This window comes from Doryrhamphus excisus, linkage group LG15 (genome assembly GCF_037039965.1).
Source record: "Doryrhamphus excisus strain RoL-2023G ecotype Guam linkage group LG15, RoL_Dexc_Guam_v1.1, whole genome shotgun sequence".
NCBI classification, from domain to species: domain Eukaryota; kingdom Metazoa; phylum Chordata; class Actinopteri; order Syngnathiformes; family Syngnathidae; genus Doryrhamphus; species Doryrhamphus excisus.
The window spans coordinates 10,255,630-10,272,315 of NC_136371.1; the positions used below are offsets into that span (position 1 = coordinate 10,255,630).

Consider the following 16,686-nt stretch of genomic DNA (forward strand, 5'->3'; position numbering starts at 1 on the left):
CGTTTTCTCCAATTGTTTCAGCTTTCCGTGACAGAGACGACTGCAAACAGAACTACCATGCTGACATTTGTGGACAGTCGACCTGCATAAAAGCCAAGTGTCTCTGAAGTCCAAACATGTCAGACACCTAAACAATCTAAGTTCAACCTTTCTATTCACGAAGCAAGAAAACATTTCTGTTCAAGAGGAACAGCAGTGATTAAAAAATGGCTGCAAACATGGAAGTGGTGGACATCCTTGTTGTGGTAGCCTACTTCATTGTTGTACTGGCAATTGGCTTCTTTTCCCTGTGTCGGTCGAACAGGAACACAGTGACAGGCTACTTCCTGGCAGGCCGCTCCATGAACTGGGCAGCCGTTGGTGCTTCTCTATTTGTTAGCAACATTGGGAGTGAACATTTCATTGGACTCGCCGGATCGGGTGCCGCGAGCGGTCTAGGCGTGGCCGCATGGGAATTAAACGCGCTGTTTCTGCTCCAGTTATCAGGCTGGATCTTCACACCCGTCTACATCTACTCTGGGGTCTTTACCATGCCAGAATACTTGTCCAAGCGCTATGGCGGGAAGAGATTGCAGGTGTACATTGCTGTGTTATCGCTCATCCTTTACACCCTCACCAAGATATCTGTGGACCTCTATGCTGGAGCCTTGTTCATCCAGGAGTCTTTGGGCTGGAACCTGTATTTGTCAATCATTCTACTCATTGCAATGACGGCTCTCCTGACTATCAGTGGAGGTCTCGTTACGGTCATCTACACTGACATGGCCCAAGCCGCCCTCATGGTTGTTGGTGCCATCTCCCTTTCATGGATCAGCCTTTACCAAGTGGGCGGACTTGAAGGTCTTAAATCTTACTCGTTTGTGCCTTGAATTTGTGTTGAATAATTGTTAGCATGATTCCTAACATCTTCTGCTAATGTTTCAAGGAATGATGACAAAGTATATGCAGGCTGCTCCCAACATCACGGCCATCCTGTTGTCCTCACCCAACCTTACCTACTCTGAATCTTGCCACCACCACCTCAACCCAAAGCCAGACGCTCTGAAGATCCTTCGAGGACCCAAGGATCCAGATCTACCATGGCCCGGGTTCCTTCTGGGACAGACTCCTGCCTCTATTTGGTATTTGTAACGCTTAGAGGGGCAGCAGTGGCTCAGGATGTATAGCAGGTCATCCGGAAACCAGAGGGTTGGTGGTTTGAACCCGGCTTCCTCCATTCCAGTCAGTGCTGTTTCAGTCCAGACTCTACTGGTGTGTAAAAGTGAGCAAATGTTTAGTGGTAGTTGGAGAGACAAATTGCAAATTGGCAGCCACATTTCCGTCAGCCTTCCCCAGGGTAGCTATGGTAAGAGTCTTACCACCAATGAATGATACCACGGGCCAATCTACTGCCATTATTGGACCAAGCAGGTCTGGTCATGAAGGCCAAGATCAGTTTGTTCCGATAAGCAGTTAGTATTGTGTTGGTACCCCTTCTGTTGTAGTCCCAACCACTAGTATTTGTACCTGGAGTCCAAGACACATTCGTTTCCTGCTCCAAAGAGCTGCTGACTGAATCAATTTGTGTTCCTCTCAATTTTCTAAATGTTCAAATTCCAGGTACTGGTGCACAGATCAAGTGATTATGCAGCGCATCCTTGCAGCAAAGAACATTGTCCATGCCAAAGGCTCTACCATCATGGCTGGCCTCTTGAAAATCCTGCCCATGTTTGTCATTGTCATTCCAGGTATGGTACAAGTTTTGGTTGAGCTTCTCTTCCACAATGCTTCACTGATTTCTCTTTTTCTCTCCATTTTAGGGATGATCTCCAGGATCTACTTTGCCAATGAGTTGGTGTGCATCAGCCCAGAACATTGCATGGAAGTGTGCGGCTCCCCGTCTGGCTGTACCAACGTGGCCTACCCACGGCTTGTCATGGCAATGATGCCCGTCGGTCTTCGCGGCCTGATGATGGCCGTCATGATTGCGGCTCTCATGAGTGACTTGGACTCCATTTTCAACTCGGCCAGCACCATATTCACTTTGGATATTTACAAGACGCTGCGAAAGCGAGCATCTTCGAGGGAGCTGGTGATTGTCGGCAGACTGTTCATCGTCTTTATGGTGATTGTGAGCATTGCCTGGGTGCCCGTCATCATCGAGATGCAGGGCGGCCAGGTGTTCTATTATACCCAGGAACTCAGCGATTACATGACTCCTCCCATTGCAGCCCTCTTCTTACTTGGCGTCTTATGGCATCGCTGTAATGAGAAGGGCGCCTTTTGGGGCGGGATGGCGGGCTTTGCCCTTGGACTTGTACGTCTGGTCTTAGCATTCGTATATCGTGAACCGCACTGCAGCATGCCAGATGAGCGGCCAGCATTTATCAAAGATGTCCATTTCATGTATGTGGCAGCCATTCTGTTTTGGGTTTCTGCTTTGGTGACTGCGGTTGTGAGTCTCTGCACGCCTCCACCGAGAACGGACCAAATCCAAACCACAACCTTGTGGGGATTAAACCAAAGAAAGCGAGAACAGGGAAAAAAATCTGAAGAAATGAGTAGTTTCAAACCTCTAAATCAGAAAGTTAATGGTGAAGAAGATCCTCCGGTACCAAATGTTTGCCATCTTGTTATTCCTGATGATATCGCACAAGGAAAACCAGATAGCAGAGAGGAGGAGGAGGGTTGCTTTGGAGGAGCAGGTGGGGTTTTTAAATGGTTCTTGAGATCTCAGGAAAAGAGACCTAAAGCTCGGGTCACGACAGTGGAAGATCATGAAAAACTTGTGGATGAGCTTCTCCAGGAATCTCGGCAAACTAAAATAATCCTGAACATGGGGATGGTGGCAATTTGCTGCACAGGGGTCTTTCTCTTAATCCATTTCTCCATGTAGGTCAAATTATTAATGCTCAAATTTGTCGCTTTTTCATGAAGCAAAGCCTGTGGTGACTGTTGATGAGCTCTATGCTGTAACGATCCGGTGGTCTGAAGACGTTTGGATTCAAAACCACACTCACTGGTTCTGTACATTTTGTCATGAAACCTAAAATGAATATGGTGCGTTGCAGAAGTATTAACCCCCCTTGCATGTCTCAGCCTTTTATTGCTTTTATCAATTAAGTCATGGTCAGTAATTTCCATTCCAGACTTCCCAGTCCCGGACCACCTCTTCCAGTTCCCGTCCGATTCCCGAGTAACCTGACAAAGGAGCTTTTTTTTGGTCCAAATTCTTGCCCCAAACCCAAATACATTGACTATGATTTTATTTATAAAAGCAATAAAAGGCTGAAATATCCAAGAAGAGTGAATTACAATTTGTCACTATTCGGATGCCTGTGAATATTCTCATTCACTATTAGGGTGGAATCACTATTAGAGCGTTTCATAATACATATTTTGAGTGCCTATAACTGCAGTGCCTTTCAATTTTGTATAATTTGCAGGAAATGTACTTCGTCCCTGCAATGATTATGGAATGATCATTGCACACTCACAAATTGCAACCTATAGCTGTACAGTACTTACTACAGTGCATAATACAGTATTAAATGTTTGTCACTACTGTCACATGTTACATATTACATGCTACATATAATACATGATTAAACCACTGTGTAAAGTAGAAGAGCGCAATATATTTAAATAGCAGGTCCCATTTTTGTGTAAATTGACTTTTGAAAGTTACTTTCTTACCAGTCCAGGGTGTAGACCGCCTCTCACCCAAAGCCATCAGGGATAGGCTCCAGCATGGCTCTGCGTCCCTATAGTGAGGATAAGTGGCATAAAAAATTAATGGATGGAAGTTACTTTCTTCTTTGCACTCACCAATTTATGGGTTACTAACTATATTATGGCCATAAAATTTTATTAACACCAATATTCCTGTGCTGTTAATTGATAAATTGAAGCTCTTGAAGAATAGTACATATAAATTGGGGTCGCCCCTTACAGTATATTTGTTTCTGGTCAAAACTTTACACACTAAAAAATCTAAACATTATGGGGTTATTTTGATATTTTTTATTTTGTAAATATTCCAAAATCAACGCAGTTCAATTTCAATGTTATATTTGCACACAGTGAAAAATCTAAACATTTCAGGATTATAATTGTATTTTGTATACGTTCTAAAATCAATCCATGGAGATATAAGAAGTCACATTTCAAACATGTTGTTCAAATAAGAACATGAGTATTATACAACGTATATGAGCAATTATTATTTTGTGTTTACCTTTCAAAATAATTTCTTAAATCGGCTTTTATTTTTACCTTTATTTTTTCCACCATCACCGGATGTTTTTCCTCTGTTTTAATCGCGCGTGCTTTCCAACGCAGCTTCATTCCCAGCTGTAGAACAAATCGACATCAGCTGGGGTTTGCATCAAGTAGCACCTTGGTGGCCAAAATCGTGACATTTTTAGCAAACGTAAAACTGCGTTGTGCAAAGTGTTGGATATTTTTGAAACCCTGCAGAGTGTCTCTTTTGTCGTGGCGCGACACGCGACAAAGGAGCAATAACATTACATCGAACCCGGCAAACAAAGAGGTCCTTTTCTCAACGTCAACATTTTTCCCCCATACTCCTTAGTGATGAGTCATGTGTCCGTCGAGAATGTCCACGGTCTAGAACAGCAGGTAAGTAGCTCGTTTGATGTTGCTTGTGGCGTCATGCGAGGGGAAAAAGTCATTTAATGGTGTTGGGCTGCTAGCATACCGGCTAGCCAAGATAGGACCGCTAGCGAGATGCTAGTGTTAGCTATGGGTGCGCTTCAGTCTTCATTCGCCTGACTGAAATGTGGCGAGCGGCCATCCGTTATTTACAGTCCCCCGTTCGTTCTGGCTTCAAGTGCCATATTTAACACGGACAAGTAAGTATCACATTATGAAGAGTTAACATCTCACTAAATATCGCTTGTTGCTGAAAACTCGACCGAAAAAACCAACCGTGGCCTCCCTCGGCTGTCCTCTGAGAGCAAATGAAACGCACCCATCCACTCTTATCTTCACTGCGTTTGTCTTGCAGCTCGACACGAAAATAAAATGGAGGTGCGCGGAGCTGGACCCCATGGAGTTGACGCGCTCAAAATGCTGCGTTTGACAGTTGTGCACAGTTTGCTTACAAAACACACACGCCATGGCACGTTTTTTGTGGTCTGTTTATATTATGGCCTGAATTAAAATACCCTGCGTCACTAGCGACGTAGGAAAAGTCATCGTGCTTGGCTAACCAACACACAGTTGGGAGGATGCACAGAAGTACTAACCTGACATTTCTCATTTTCCGGATATCTCCAAATGAATTGGGTGTAGAGATGCCGACCACACTTAAGCAACTAACGAATCTACTCTTTCAGTTGCTATGCAAGATGAAAACTCACTTCCAGTATGTACTTTACGTGGATGGCCTACACAGCACTGTGCTAACGTATTGGGCATAGTTATATCAGTGACCCTTTTCCATCATTGTGACATAATATAACAGCGATATCTTCTGATCCTTGAATTTATTAATAAAATATGCACCACCGCATCATAAGTTTGCTAAAACAACAATTGGATGTCGATTATCTTATTTGATCAGTCACATAATTATTATCATGATGCACAGACAGACAAGATAATGAAATATTCATGTAAGTCTGTGCATTAAAAACATTCATGCCGTGCTGTACAACAAGGCTTGGTGGACGCAGAACATGATGCACTTTGTTTAGGACAACTTTGGTGAAATTTGGGTGTTTTGTGTTTCCATCCGCAGCTTGCTGTCCTAGACTTGACTGCAGCGGACGGACAAGGTGGCGGCACCAGCAGTAAGCGCTTCCTCATATGTCTTATCTGTAAGAGCTGTTTGTAATCGCAACCTCCCTGATGATAAGGCGAGTGATGCCTTGAAGACATAGCGAGAGCTGCGCGGGTGCATGAAGGGGCACCGTTAATATTGCAACCCCCTGCCATACGGCTTGCATTTAGCTCTGTTTGGGGGATTTTGATTGTGTGTAGCATTTTGTGGGACCGATGCTGACGTCTTTCTGTGTCTGCAGGACGATACATTCCTCCCCATTTACGGAACAAAGATGGTCCCAAAAATGGTGAGAAGCAACTATTCTGTGCTCAGTCATGCTTCCAGCAAGATGCCTTCTATGAAACCCATGTGATACAGACAGCTAAATTGTTTAAAGCTAGCTTGCTTAATTTGCGGTTACATGTATACCCAATGGCACGACTGATGAGATTGTGTTTGTTTGTTTTAGCAGGAAATGCGTTCGTTGCTGGTCGACAGGGCGGTTACACCATCGCTCCTGCCGCCGCCTGTAAGTGTGCTTCCTCTTGAGTTGGCTGTGTGCTCCGTAATCTGTCTTCTTATCGTACTCGCTTTTGTCATTTTGCAGTCGGTTGGGATGGGGGCCGTGGCAACTTTGTCAACGGCTTCCATGACAACCGCATGACTGGCAGCAACACCTATAACCGTGGCCCGCCTCGCATGGAGCGGGGCCGAGGGGGTTTGGGCGGAGGCGGCTACCGTGGCAACAGAGGTGGAGCCTTCAATCCCATCAACCCCGCTCAGCCGATGGCCTTCGGGTTGTACGAAAACAAAGGTGGCATTCCTGTTGGACTGCGTGCAAACGTTGACCGGCTTGGTTGAGTAATCTTGACTCTTATGACCCTGTCAGATGCTGGTGGGTGGAACACCGCCAAGGATGCCTATAGCAGCTTTGGAAACAACAGAGGAAAATCTGCGTTCTTCAATGACAGAAGCAATGCCAATCGTGGACGGTGAGATGACAGTCATGTTCTGGCTTTTTTGATTCTTGGAACTACATGAAGAGCATTTGTAAGTGTGCAGGCAAACACTTGTTGTTTCAGGTTCGACCATGGTGGTTATAGTGGCGGCGGTGGTGGAAACAGCCGATGGGTAGAGGAGGTCAGAGATGACGGTGACTGGTCCAAACCAACACCATGCAATGAACGCATTGAGCAGTAAGTAATGTTTTACTGGCTAAGACTGGCTTTCCCACAGGCTTCTGATTGGCATTTTGGCCAATCAGAAGCTTGAAAAACTCAACCACAGCTGACTTGTTTGTGCATTATAATACCCCTGTTCATATAGTGAGATGCCAGACGTTTATTTATAGTGCACCAATCGTACACAAGGTAAAATAATTCCTGTGTGGCTTCCTCGGGCTGGGCAACGGGTGAAGGCCCGACCACCAGGTGCTCGCCTCTGAGCCCCTCCCCCTGGCCTGGCTCCAGGGTGAGGCCCCGGTATACCAATGAAGAAGCCATGAAATTGTACTTCAACTCAGGAAAAAGGCATGGATACACAGATGTATTTTCACTTTTTGCAATTTTTACTTATTTTGTCCCATCCCCAGCATAGAAATTCTGCCTGTGTAATGTCAGTTATCCAAGACGTAGTGAGCTTATTATATTGTGCATGTGTTGGGACTGGTTGGGCACGACGGGGTCAAATATGCTTGGGAAATGATCAACAAACAAGTCTGTGGTCTTCTCCCCCTCTGCGCTTTAGCGAGCTGTTCTCTGGCAGCAACACTGGGATTAATTTTGAGAAATACGATGACATTCCTGTTGAAGCCACTGGACAGAACTGCCCTCATCATATTGAAAGTGTAAGTGAAACGTGTATTACTTACTTTAAAATCTGAAATTGTTGTGACCAATTGATGTGGCTGTCCCTCTGCTTAGTTCCAGGACATAGACATGGGCGAGATCGTTATGGGCAACATTGGACTGAGCCGCTACACCCGACCCACCCCAGTTCAGAAATATGCCATTCCTATTGTAAAGTCCAAGCGAGACCTCATGGCCTGCGCACAGACAGGTAGACTGGCATGAATTGGACTTCTGTGCACAACCAGAATGAAATGTGTACATATCAATGTCCTGTGCATAGGTTCTGGTAAAACAGCGGCATTCCTGCTACCAATTCTCAGCCAGATCTATGCTGAGGGACCAGGAGATGCTCTCAATGCAGCTAAAGCCTCTGGGCAGGTGAGGAATTAATTTTTTAAGGGTTTGTGTTGTAGGGCCAAAAATGTTGTACCTGGGAGGAAAAAATAACAATTTGAAACGGAAAATTCATGTTCTGTGGCGTGAGCAACCCTTTTCATCTTGCTTTTTTATATTGAATATAATTTCAATTATTTCAATATGGTATTTTAATACTATTCTTATATTGCAGGAGAATGGAAAATATGGCCGTCGTAAGCAGTACCCCATTTCTCTGGTCCTGGCCCCGACTCGAGAGCTTGCACTTCAGATATATGATGAGGCCCGGAAAGTAGGTTTCTATTCAAATTACAACCCCCCCACAGAGATGGAAGAATATTAATGATTTTTTTGTAGTTTTCCTACCGATCCAGAGTGCGTCCCTGCGTTGTTTATGGAGGAGCAGACATTGGCCAGCAGATTCGAGATCTGGAGAAGGGGTGCCATCTGCTGGTGGCAACGCCTGGAAGACTGGTGGATATGATGGAAAGGGGCAAGATTGGGCTGGACTACTGCAAGTAAGATACTGGCATGAGAGGATTTTAGAAATGCATAAATAAATAGGCACTTTTTATTGATGTATGGATATTGATTGATGGATGGAACTTATTGTTGATGCAGACGTCTAGTACGTTCTGGTGAGATTGATCACCTTTATCAAAGTGTTGGCACTCGTGACATTATCTGACCCCATGGTGGGTTATTCAGCAGTCACAGAGTCAACAACACTTTGTTTTGGTACTCTCTTTAGTACAGGACAGACTAGTTAAAGTGTACGAAAATGGAGACAGGGTATGAAACCCGAGGCAAAATTTATATCAAAAATTCTTGATACAAAACAAATTGTATGAAAACCGAGATTTAACTAAAAAAAATAGGTGTGGATCTAGCATTTTATTTAGGTGTCATTACTGGTGTCCTGATCCGATATTGATTCGGGGTATCGGCCCGATACCAGCAAAAAATAAAAGTATCTGATTTTATCAGCCTGCATCGAACATCTCTGATATGAGCGGTCTATTGCAATATCTGCTCCAGCACTTTTATCCAGCAGTGCTGTACTGGATAGAGCCCACATGATCACAACAGCATGCAAACATGCTAACAGAGTTGCCATCAAACCTGAATGCTGCCTCAAACATCTGTAAAACGTACACTAGTGCACTGTGGTTGTCAAAGATGGTGCATTTCTTAGTTGATCTGTTTTTTCCCAAGATACCTTGTCCTGGATGAAGCTGATCGAATGTTGGACATGGGCTTTGAGCCTCAGATACGGCGCATTGTTGAACAGGACACCATGCCCCCTAAAGGAACCCGGCAGACCATGATGTTCAGCGCGACATTCCCCAAAGAGATCCAGGTACGTCCGTTAACGTTCTGTCAATCTTTCCCTACGGAAATGTTCTGCGTTCCTCAGCTCAGAGATGAAGTCTATCTTCCCCCTGTAGATTCTGGCCAGGGATTTCCTGGATGACTACATTTTCCTGGCCGTGGGCAGAGTGGGCTCCACCTCAGAGAACATCACTCAGAAGGTGGTGTGGGTGGAAGAGAGCGATAAGAGGTCTTTTCTTCTGGACCTGCTGAGTGCGACAGGTGAGATGTTCACATGATCTTCTCTCCTGTTTAGAAATACTTCACACACACGCACACACACACACGTTAGATACACAACATAAGTTCTGTGGTAGCGAGAGGGCAAGTGTAGAGTTTGTGTTGATGCTTTGGTGTGGTTTTATCTCAAGTCATCCCCAACGAAGTGCAGGACAATGCTGGAGACAACATGGAGAAGCCTGGTAAGATCTTCACCAGAGAACCTCGCAGCCACCTTTCTTTTTCCCCCCGTAAAGACTAGTTTGCCTACTTGCCTGCGATACCCATCTTAATGTGGAGAATCTTTGCATCCTGGCATGAGTGGGATCTCTCCAACATGTCAGCAGCACTTTTTATTTGTATTTATTTTTGTACAAACGTCATCCATGCCACATGCTCCTTTTTAATCCGTGATCGCTGTTTTTATTCCTATTCATATTTTTGTTTGTTTATGCTTGTATATATCATACCGTACGTCCTGCTGCCCTGTTATGTGGTGTTAGCATTTCAGATCATTTCATTGCATGTTTTTTTTTCCATCGCATTAACAGCTGTAATATTTGAGCACGACTCTGACAGAATACATTTTAGCAACTCAATTTTCAGTTGAGTTTTTGACGCTCACTGGACAGTGAATTTCTGTGCATTGGTTTTCTGGCCCCAGAATTGAAATATAGTAATCCCTCATTTATTGGTTCCAGATCTGACTGTGATAAGTGCTAATCCACAAAATGGGCTTCCTTATCTATAAATGGAATATTTTCGTAGTTGGAGCGTAGGAAAACTTTTTATAACCTAAATATGGTAGATACGGTTTTTAACATTAGAGCCCTCTAGATTTGAAATACCACCCCATATTCACCTTTGAACTTGTATTACCCAACATAATAAATAAGATAAAATAATCCATAGTAGACTTAATGAAACATGTGCTTGTGCGTTTTCGGGGGGGGGGGGGGGCTGTTTTACCTGCAGTAAAAGCCTGTTTTTCGAAGTCTGGCGCTTAGTCTGGTCACTGAACATTACTGACACCTATTGGCCAGTGTAGGATACTATATTTCAGTACATTTGTAGTTCACGCAGCAATATTTATGTTTCAAAATGCTCAATTTAGGCAAAAAAATTCTATTAGTAATAGGCCATATTCAAACATGAAACATGATTTATTCAAAGATGTTTAAAATCGTGATAGGAAGGAGTGAAGCGAATGAAATTCAAAATGCGAAGATGCGAGGGACAACTGTAGTTTGCTATTGAGAAACTAAGTATTGCGAGTGCGAGTTGCAGTTACCAGCATTCTGTATACAATTATGAGCTGAGATAACAATTTCCAAGTTAAGTTTACTCACGGCTGCCCGTCCCCCCATTATTTGTGCAGCACTGACGAATGTAATGATGAGATATTTTTTGTGTGTCTTTCTGCCACCCAGGAAAAGACTCGCTGACTCTGGTTTTTGTGGAGACCAAAAAAGGAGCTGACGCCTTGGAAGACTTCCTGTACAGGGAAGGCTACGCCTGCACCAGTATCCACGGTGACCGCTCCCAGAGGGACCGAGAGGAGGCCTTAAACCAGTTCAGATCTGGGAAATGCCCCATCCTGGTGGCCACAGCTGTCAGTCAAATTTGGATTTTGCAAAGTAAACCACAGTAAAGTCATCGTGCTTGGTTTTAAAGCGGATGTTACTCATACTCAGGTTGCAGCTCGTGGTCTTGACATCTCCAATGTGAAACATGTGATTAACTTCGACCTGCCAAGTGATATTGAGGAGTACGTTCACCGCATTGGACGCACAGGGCGAGTGGGGAACCTGGGTAATGCCAGCCATTTCTGTGTCATTCAGTGGCAGTGCCCGGGGTGTAAACGCATACTAATACCTTCAACAATACAAAATGTACCTTATTTTCCTACAGGACTGGCCACATCGTTCTTTAACGACAAGAACGGGAACATCACTAAAGACCTACTTGACATCCTGGTCGAAGCCAAACAGGAAGTTCCCTCATGGCTTGAGAGCCTGGCTTATGAGCACCAGCATAAGAGCAGCAACCGCGGACGCTCTAAAAGGTCCACAAATGCAGTGTCTCTTTTGAAAGTGCATGACTTTATTAAAGTATCTATTCATGCAATGGTTGTTTTGTTTGTGTTTCGATGGCTTCGACAGGTTTGCTGGCGGTTTTGGAGCGCGTGACTACCGTCAGACAGCTGCTGGAAGCAACGCAGGAGGCTTTGGTAGCCGCGGCGTTCGCAACCAGGCAGGACACGGAGGAGCCCGCAGTTTTGCAGGAGGTGCGGGTCTGATTTTTACGTTGTGATTAAATAGTCACACTATTGGCTTTTTACTGATAAACAGATAATCCAGAACTTCTTTACCGATACGGATATTAGCAGCAGCTCTTCCCTCAAACTGTCATATATTGAACATATTATGCTGCTTTTATTGCGACCAATTAAATAAAATGGCTAATTTTTCTCCCGTCATAGCTATAGGGGTGTTATTTCATGTCTAGAGGGCTGCAATGTTAAAAAATGTATATAGAAGGTCGTAAGCAGGTTTTCTATGGCCTTAATGAGACTTAAATGTATAAGGAACCCTACTTTGTGGAAACATTTGGGTCTGGAGCCACTTAACCGAATGAGGGATTCATGTGTTAACAATCCAATTCCAGACCGCAATCGTACTGACTGAGCCAACAAGCACGTAGCTGTGGCGGAAGCATGTCATCACTGACACGCCGTGATAGTCTTGCTATAGCACGTCAACATGTGCTCTCTGTCTCTCCTTCAGGTGGCTTTGGGACCTTCTATACCAGTGACGGCTACGGCGGCAACTACTCGCACTCGCAAGTCGACTGGTGGGGCAACTAGGCCGTTCTTCTCTCTCTTTTTCACACACTTGTCACCTCCCCACTCAACTTTCTTCCTTTCTCAGCTCTGTCTTCCGCACTCCATCTGCCCCCCCCCTCCCCATCAACATTTAGAACCTATGTGCATGCTATTAAAGTATTTATACTCATTATATAGCCCCAACCCTCCATCCTGCCCCCCTACAACATACACCCTTCCATCCCTGGACAATGTAATCAAAATTTCTTTCCCAGTCAATCAGCAGACTACACGGCGAAGGGATTTTTCCATTTCATTTGGCAACATTCCCCTCTGAGGGGGAATATTTTCCTTGTGGCACTTTTCATGTTTCAGTTGTGGCTTCATCATGTTTTTGTTGTGCCGTCACTCAAAGGCACACCCACCCACCCATGCGTCACCTTCAGGTTTCATGCATGTTCACCTTGCGAGTAAAAACCACAGCATGGAGACATGAAACTAATTCCGACATAGGAACTGGCCGAGGCCACCATCTGGAAGAGAAGCGACAAATATTGCTTTTTTTTTATTTGTTTTTTTGTTTTAAATTGAAGTGCAGATATTCTGATGTCTTAGAATGATGTCTGAGATCCAGGAAATAGAGCTGGAATTTGGAAACCTCGAAACAGACTCATAGGACTTGATAAAAAAACAAAAGAAAAACAAACCAAGATCATTTGTTTCTGCACTGTGCCTTCAAGAATTGGAGCATTGGCTTTTTCTTCGTTCTGTTCTGCAACTAAAACATAGTTAATGTCACATATAGGTTTAAACATGTTCTCTTGATTTCTCTTTGGAAGGAAACAAGCTAGACTTGAGCTAAATCAAACCTTGGCAAAACTAAACTTAAAACAAAACTAAAACTGTGTTGAAGTGATCCCACGTCTGTTGATCTCGTTCCCGAAAGCATGAAACCTCCTCCTGCAGGAGGCTTCATACTTTTAAGGAACCTGTTCGGATGTCAGCCTTGTAGCTCTGCTTTGAGCTTGAAGTCGAGCCAAAAAAAAGTCGGGTTTTCAGGAACCGGGGCTGCTGACAGGAGAACCGGGCTTAGCAGCACAGCACTCAAATCAAATGCTGACCTTGCTGTTGCTGTGTTGTCAAGTCCCGTCTATCAGTGCCTCTGCTTGTTGGGCCGACTCTTGGGAACCCGAGTCCTCCTCCACACACAACCCTCGTTGGTCAAAAAATGAAAAGAGATCTAAAATTCCTTGCTCACTCTATCCTGGAGAGTCACATAAAGAGTTTTCTCTTCAGAAAACAAGTCATTCCAGTATTGCTTTGGGTGTTTTGGATCTGTTTTGGTCGGGGATGAATGCACACAAGTGTTTCCCAGCAGGCGTAGTGGAGGCTTCTGGGGGAGTAAGGCTAGCAGGCGAAAAAAGTGTTTACATTAGGTTTGAAACTGTGGTTTCTCCCAACCACACGACGGCGTCGATAATAATACTACTAATAATGATAATGGTTACACTCGCATTATACTCCTGCTGTGGAGCCCGGCCAACTATCAGTGCATTCAGTTTAAAAATCCAAAAATGGAGAGCTTGATTTCTTTTATTTACATGAAGATCTTAAGTGAGTTATCAAGTAGGTGATTATGTAAATAGTAGAGCTCTATTTAAAATACATATGAAGAGAAAGGTGGGAATATGCTTAATACATTTTGGACCAGATGTTTAAATTGCCCGCTGGCTTAGATTTATCAAACCGCCAGACCGGACCAAGACAATAGGGCATATGCAAGTGTTGTTGTTTTTTTTTGGTCAAGCAATTTTAGCAAAGCAAGTATCGCAATTCTTGAGCAGGTTTTTATTTATGCTGATGTTTCCCCACATTTGTATTTTTTTTTTTAGATTGCATTTCACTAGGAGGTTGTGTTGAGTTGTCGGGCGTTTCGGGAACAAAATGTTAAAAAGCAGCAGTTTCGTATTTCCGGTAAGGGGGGCTGTCTCTGTTTTTACCGGCTTAATTAACTCTTTCATTTCTAGTCCTCGCGGTTGAGCTGCAGTTTGACGCGGGTGAAGCGATGGTGGCCAGAACAAGTTTGGACAATGCTGCACACTAAAGTAGAAGATAGGCTTGCACATGACAATCTGTTGTTGAGGACTTCATTCTTTGTTGGATCAATTGCACTTTTTCACCTTTTTGGGTACACCTCAACCATCCCAAACCCCGCCGACCCTCATTTACGTAACATTCATAGCTCATTCCGACAGAGATCTGGCTTGCTTGCACTCTGCTGTCACAAACTCCTCTGTGCCTTGCGATGATTCCGTAGACGCCGAAGCGTGTGTGTGCGCACGCGCGATAGGGTATATGATTTCACACCGTCGTTCCTTTTCCGATGGCTTCGCTGCCCGTAAACGTCTCCACCTGCGACTTAGCATAGTTCATGACAAGCAGGTTAGCCTGTTGATGTTAGCATTTAGCTCCAAGCACTTATGGATGTGCCAATTGCACAGTTGTTAGCGTGTGTTGTTGTGAGTTTTGTTGTTGTTGGTGTGGTGGTGAAGTGTGGTCCATTGCAAATCATTACACGCCTCAGTTGTCAACCTTTTGATGCCTTAAATTCAAGAGGGTAATAGAAGTGACAGTGGATGCACGTTATATATAAGCTGGCTATACGTGGCACCACCTTGGCAGAGAATTCAACGCCTCCGCGGTAACTAACAGACTCTTGAGTAAGGAAGGATTTCATGGTGCTACGCTCCCTTTGCTGCGGCCTGCAGGCCTTCCGTTTGTAGAAAGACTGAGAATCCTACGTAGTTTTACACGAATAAAAATACCTCCGACAAATTCTGTAGCACAGTTTCCTTCAACGCCTCTCGAGAGGTACGTATGAGTGAATGTTTATAGTCGTTAAAAGACTCCTCCATAGTGAAGTGTGTGTGTGTGTGTGTGTAAGTAAAAGGATGTGAACCTTGTTTGGTGAGTACCGGTTTGCGTTGTCGTTCACAATGGCAAGATCCAGCTGTTTGCACCCAGAGTTCTCGAGTCTACTTTTGCGCTGCTAGTTTGTGTAATTTATCAAAAACATTTTGAGAAATATTTATTTTTATAAGCCTAGTGCAAATGTTTAAAAACAAGTGACTTGACCAAAAGACAGTGAACAAAAACACTGGCACATGAATGTTGAATGTCATTGGTGTGAGTGGAAATTTCTATTTTTCTGGGGTAGTGTGAGCTTTTTAATAACCGCGTAAGGGGGTTTCTCCCATTATGTCTCTTCACCGATACGAACGCTGGTCGGGCGGTGTGACATACGGAGAGAAACCCATTACCTTGAAAGTCTCATTGGACTCTATCAGATCCACCAACCTGTTGGTGCAACAGGTTCAGATACCAATCACGATAATAATAATACACCATTAGCAGCCATTTGCAATTGGCCAAAATAATATTAATTTGAGACAATTCCACCAAATATGCCAAGGTTTGGATTAAATTGTAAGAATCAAAAACAGTTTTGTAAAAAAAAGAAAAAAACTAACATGCAGTACAAAAAAAAAAAACACGTGTCCAGATTCGCTCCAAGTCAGTTTTTTTGTTGTTGTTCATTTGTTTTGACACTTTTCCTTCCTATGAATACCCTTTGTGTGATTGTCTATTAGCAAGTGGGGATGTTAAAAGTCTATAACAGAGTTAACTGTGATTGTATTGCTATGTTGTTGTGATCTGCATATTTTCAGGCACAGCGCTTGCAGCTGAGCGTCCGGCCAGTCAGAAAACAGGCAAACGACATGTGATTGGAATTGTCGTGTTTGCCGCGTTACTGTTTGTAGCTCGTGGCCACAGCACATCAGTGACATTTCAGGGAGAAGTCTCCCAATGCAGCCTTTTGTATTCCAAACGTTGTATTCCAAATATGCTGGCCCTTTTAAGTTGTTTGGAGAGAAGAAAATAGCTGCAATAAGCAGACTGAGGTGACGTGGCGACAACAGGTACTTTTTGGTTTTATCTCACAATTATGTCAAAATGCATGAAGCCTGTTGTCGCCACCAATGACTGGCCAGACAGTTCAGCATGGACACACGGCGCCGCCAGCCTGCTAGTTAGTATTTGCTTTATGTATTAGTTTAGCAGTTGTGCACGAAGAGGAGCACTACACCAAGAAAAAAAAACAATATTGTGCATCCATTGTGATTTTACCACAATTAAAGGTTTGGATTTGCAAAACTATCCTGCATCTGTTTTTGTTTGAGAAAATGCTGTATTAGGAGACATGGCAAGCACTAGGACCA

At 43.9% G+C, this 16,686-nt stretch overlaps 2 protein-coding genes across 4 annotated transcripts; both read left to right on the forward strand.

The window, feature by feature from the left end:
- The first annotated feature begins 206 nt into the window (after positions 1–206).
- LOC131104064 (sodium/myo-inositol cotransporter-like) lies at positions 207–3,184 on the forward strand. The gene is made up of 5 exons (XM_078796815.1): positions 207–840; positions 926–1,121; positions 1,600–1,727; positions 1,800–2,684; positions 3,129–3,184. Exons 1-5 carry the CDS (start codon positions 207–209, stop codon positions 3,182–3,184), a joined length of 1,899 nt encoding a protein of 632 aa, XP_078652941.1.
- A 1,116-nt stretch (positions 3,185–4,300) lies between these two features.
- LOC131104061 (ATP-dependent RNA helicase DDX3X-like) lies at positions 4,301–16,624 on the forward strand. 3 transcript variants are annotated; one of them, XM_058050795.2, is made up of 20 exons: positions 4,301–4,620; positions 5,744–5,795; positions 6,027–6,074; positions 6,237–6,296; positions 6,375–6,581; positions 6,657–6,759; positions 6,850–6,963; positions 7,514–7,613; positions 7,690–7,825; positions 7,898–7,995; positions 8,186–8,284; positions 8,350–8,510; positions 9,208–9,352; positions 9,441–9,585; positions 9,735–9,785; positions 11,013–11,194; positions 11,277–11,394; positions 11,494–11,647; positions 11,745–11,869; positions 12,369–16,624. In XM_058050795.2, exons 1-20 carry the CDS (start codon positions 4,576–4,578, stop codon positions 12,446–12,448), a joined length of 2,223 nt encoding a protein of 740 aa, XP_057906778.2. In that variant the 5' UTR covers positions 4,301–4,575; the 3' UTR covers positions 12,449–16,624. The 3 variants fall into 3 exon arrangements, with proteins under 3 accessions (XP_057906778.2, XP_057906780.2, XP_057906782.2); XM_058050797.2 differs by having other exon boundaries at positions 6,240–6,296; XM_058050799.2 differs by lacking the exon at positions 9,735–9,785.
- Positions 16,625–16,686: the final 62 nt, after the last annotated feature.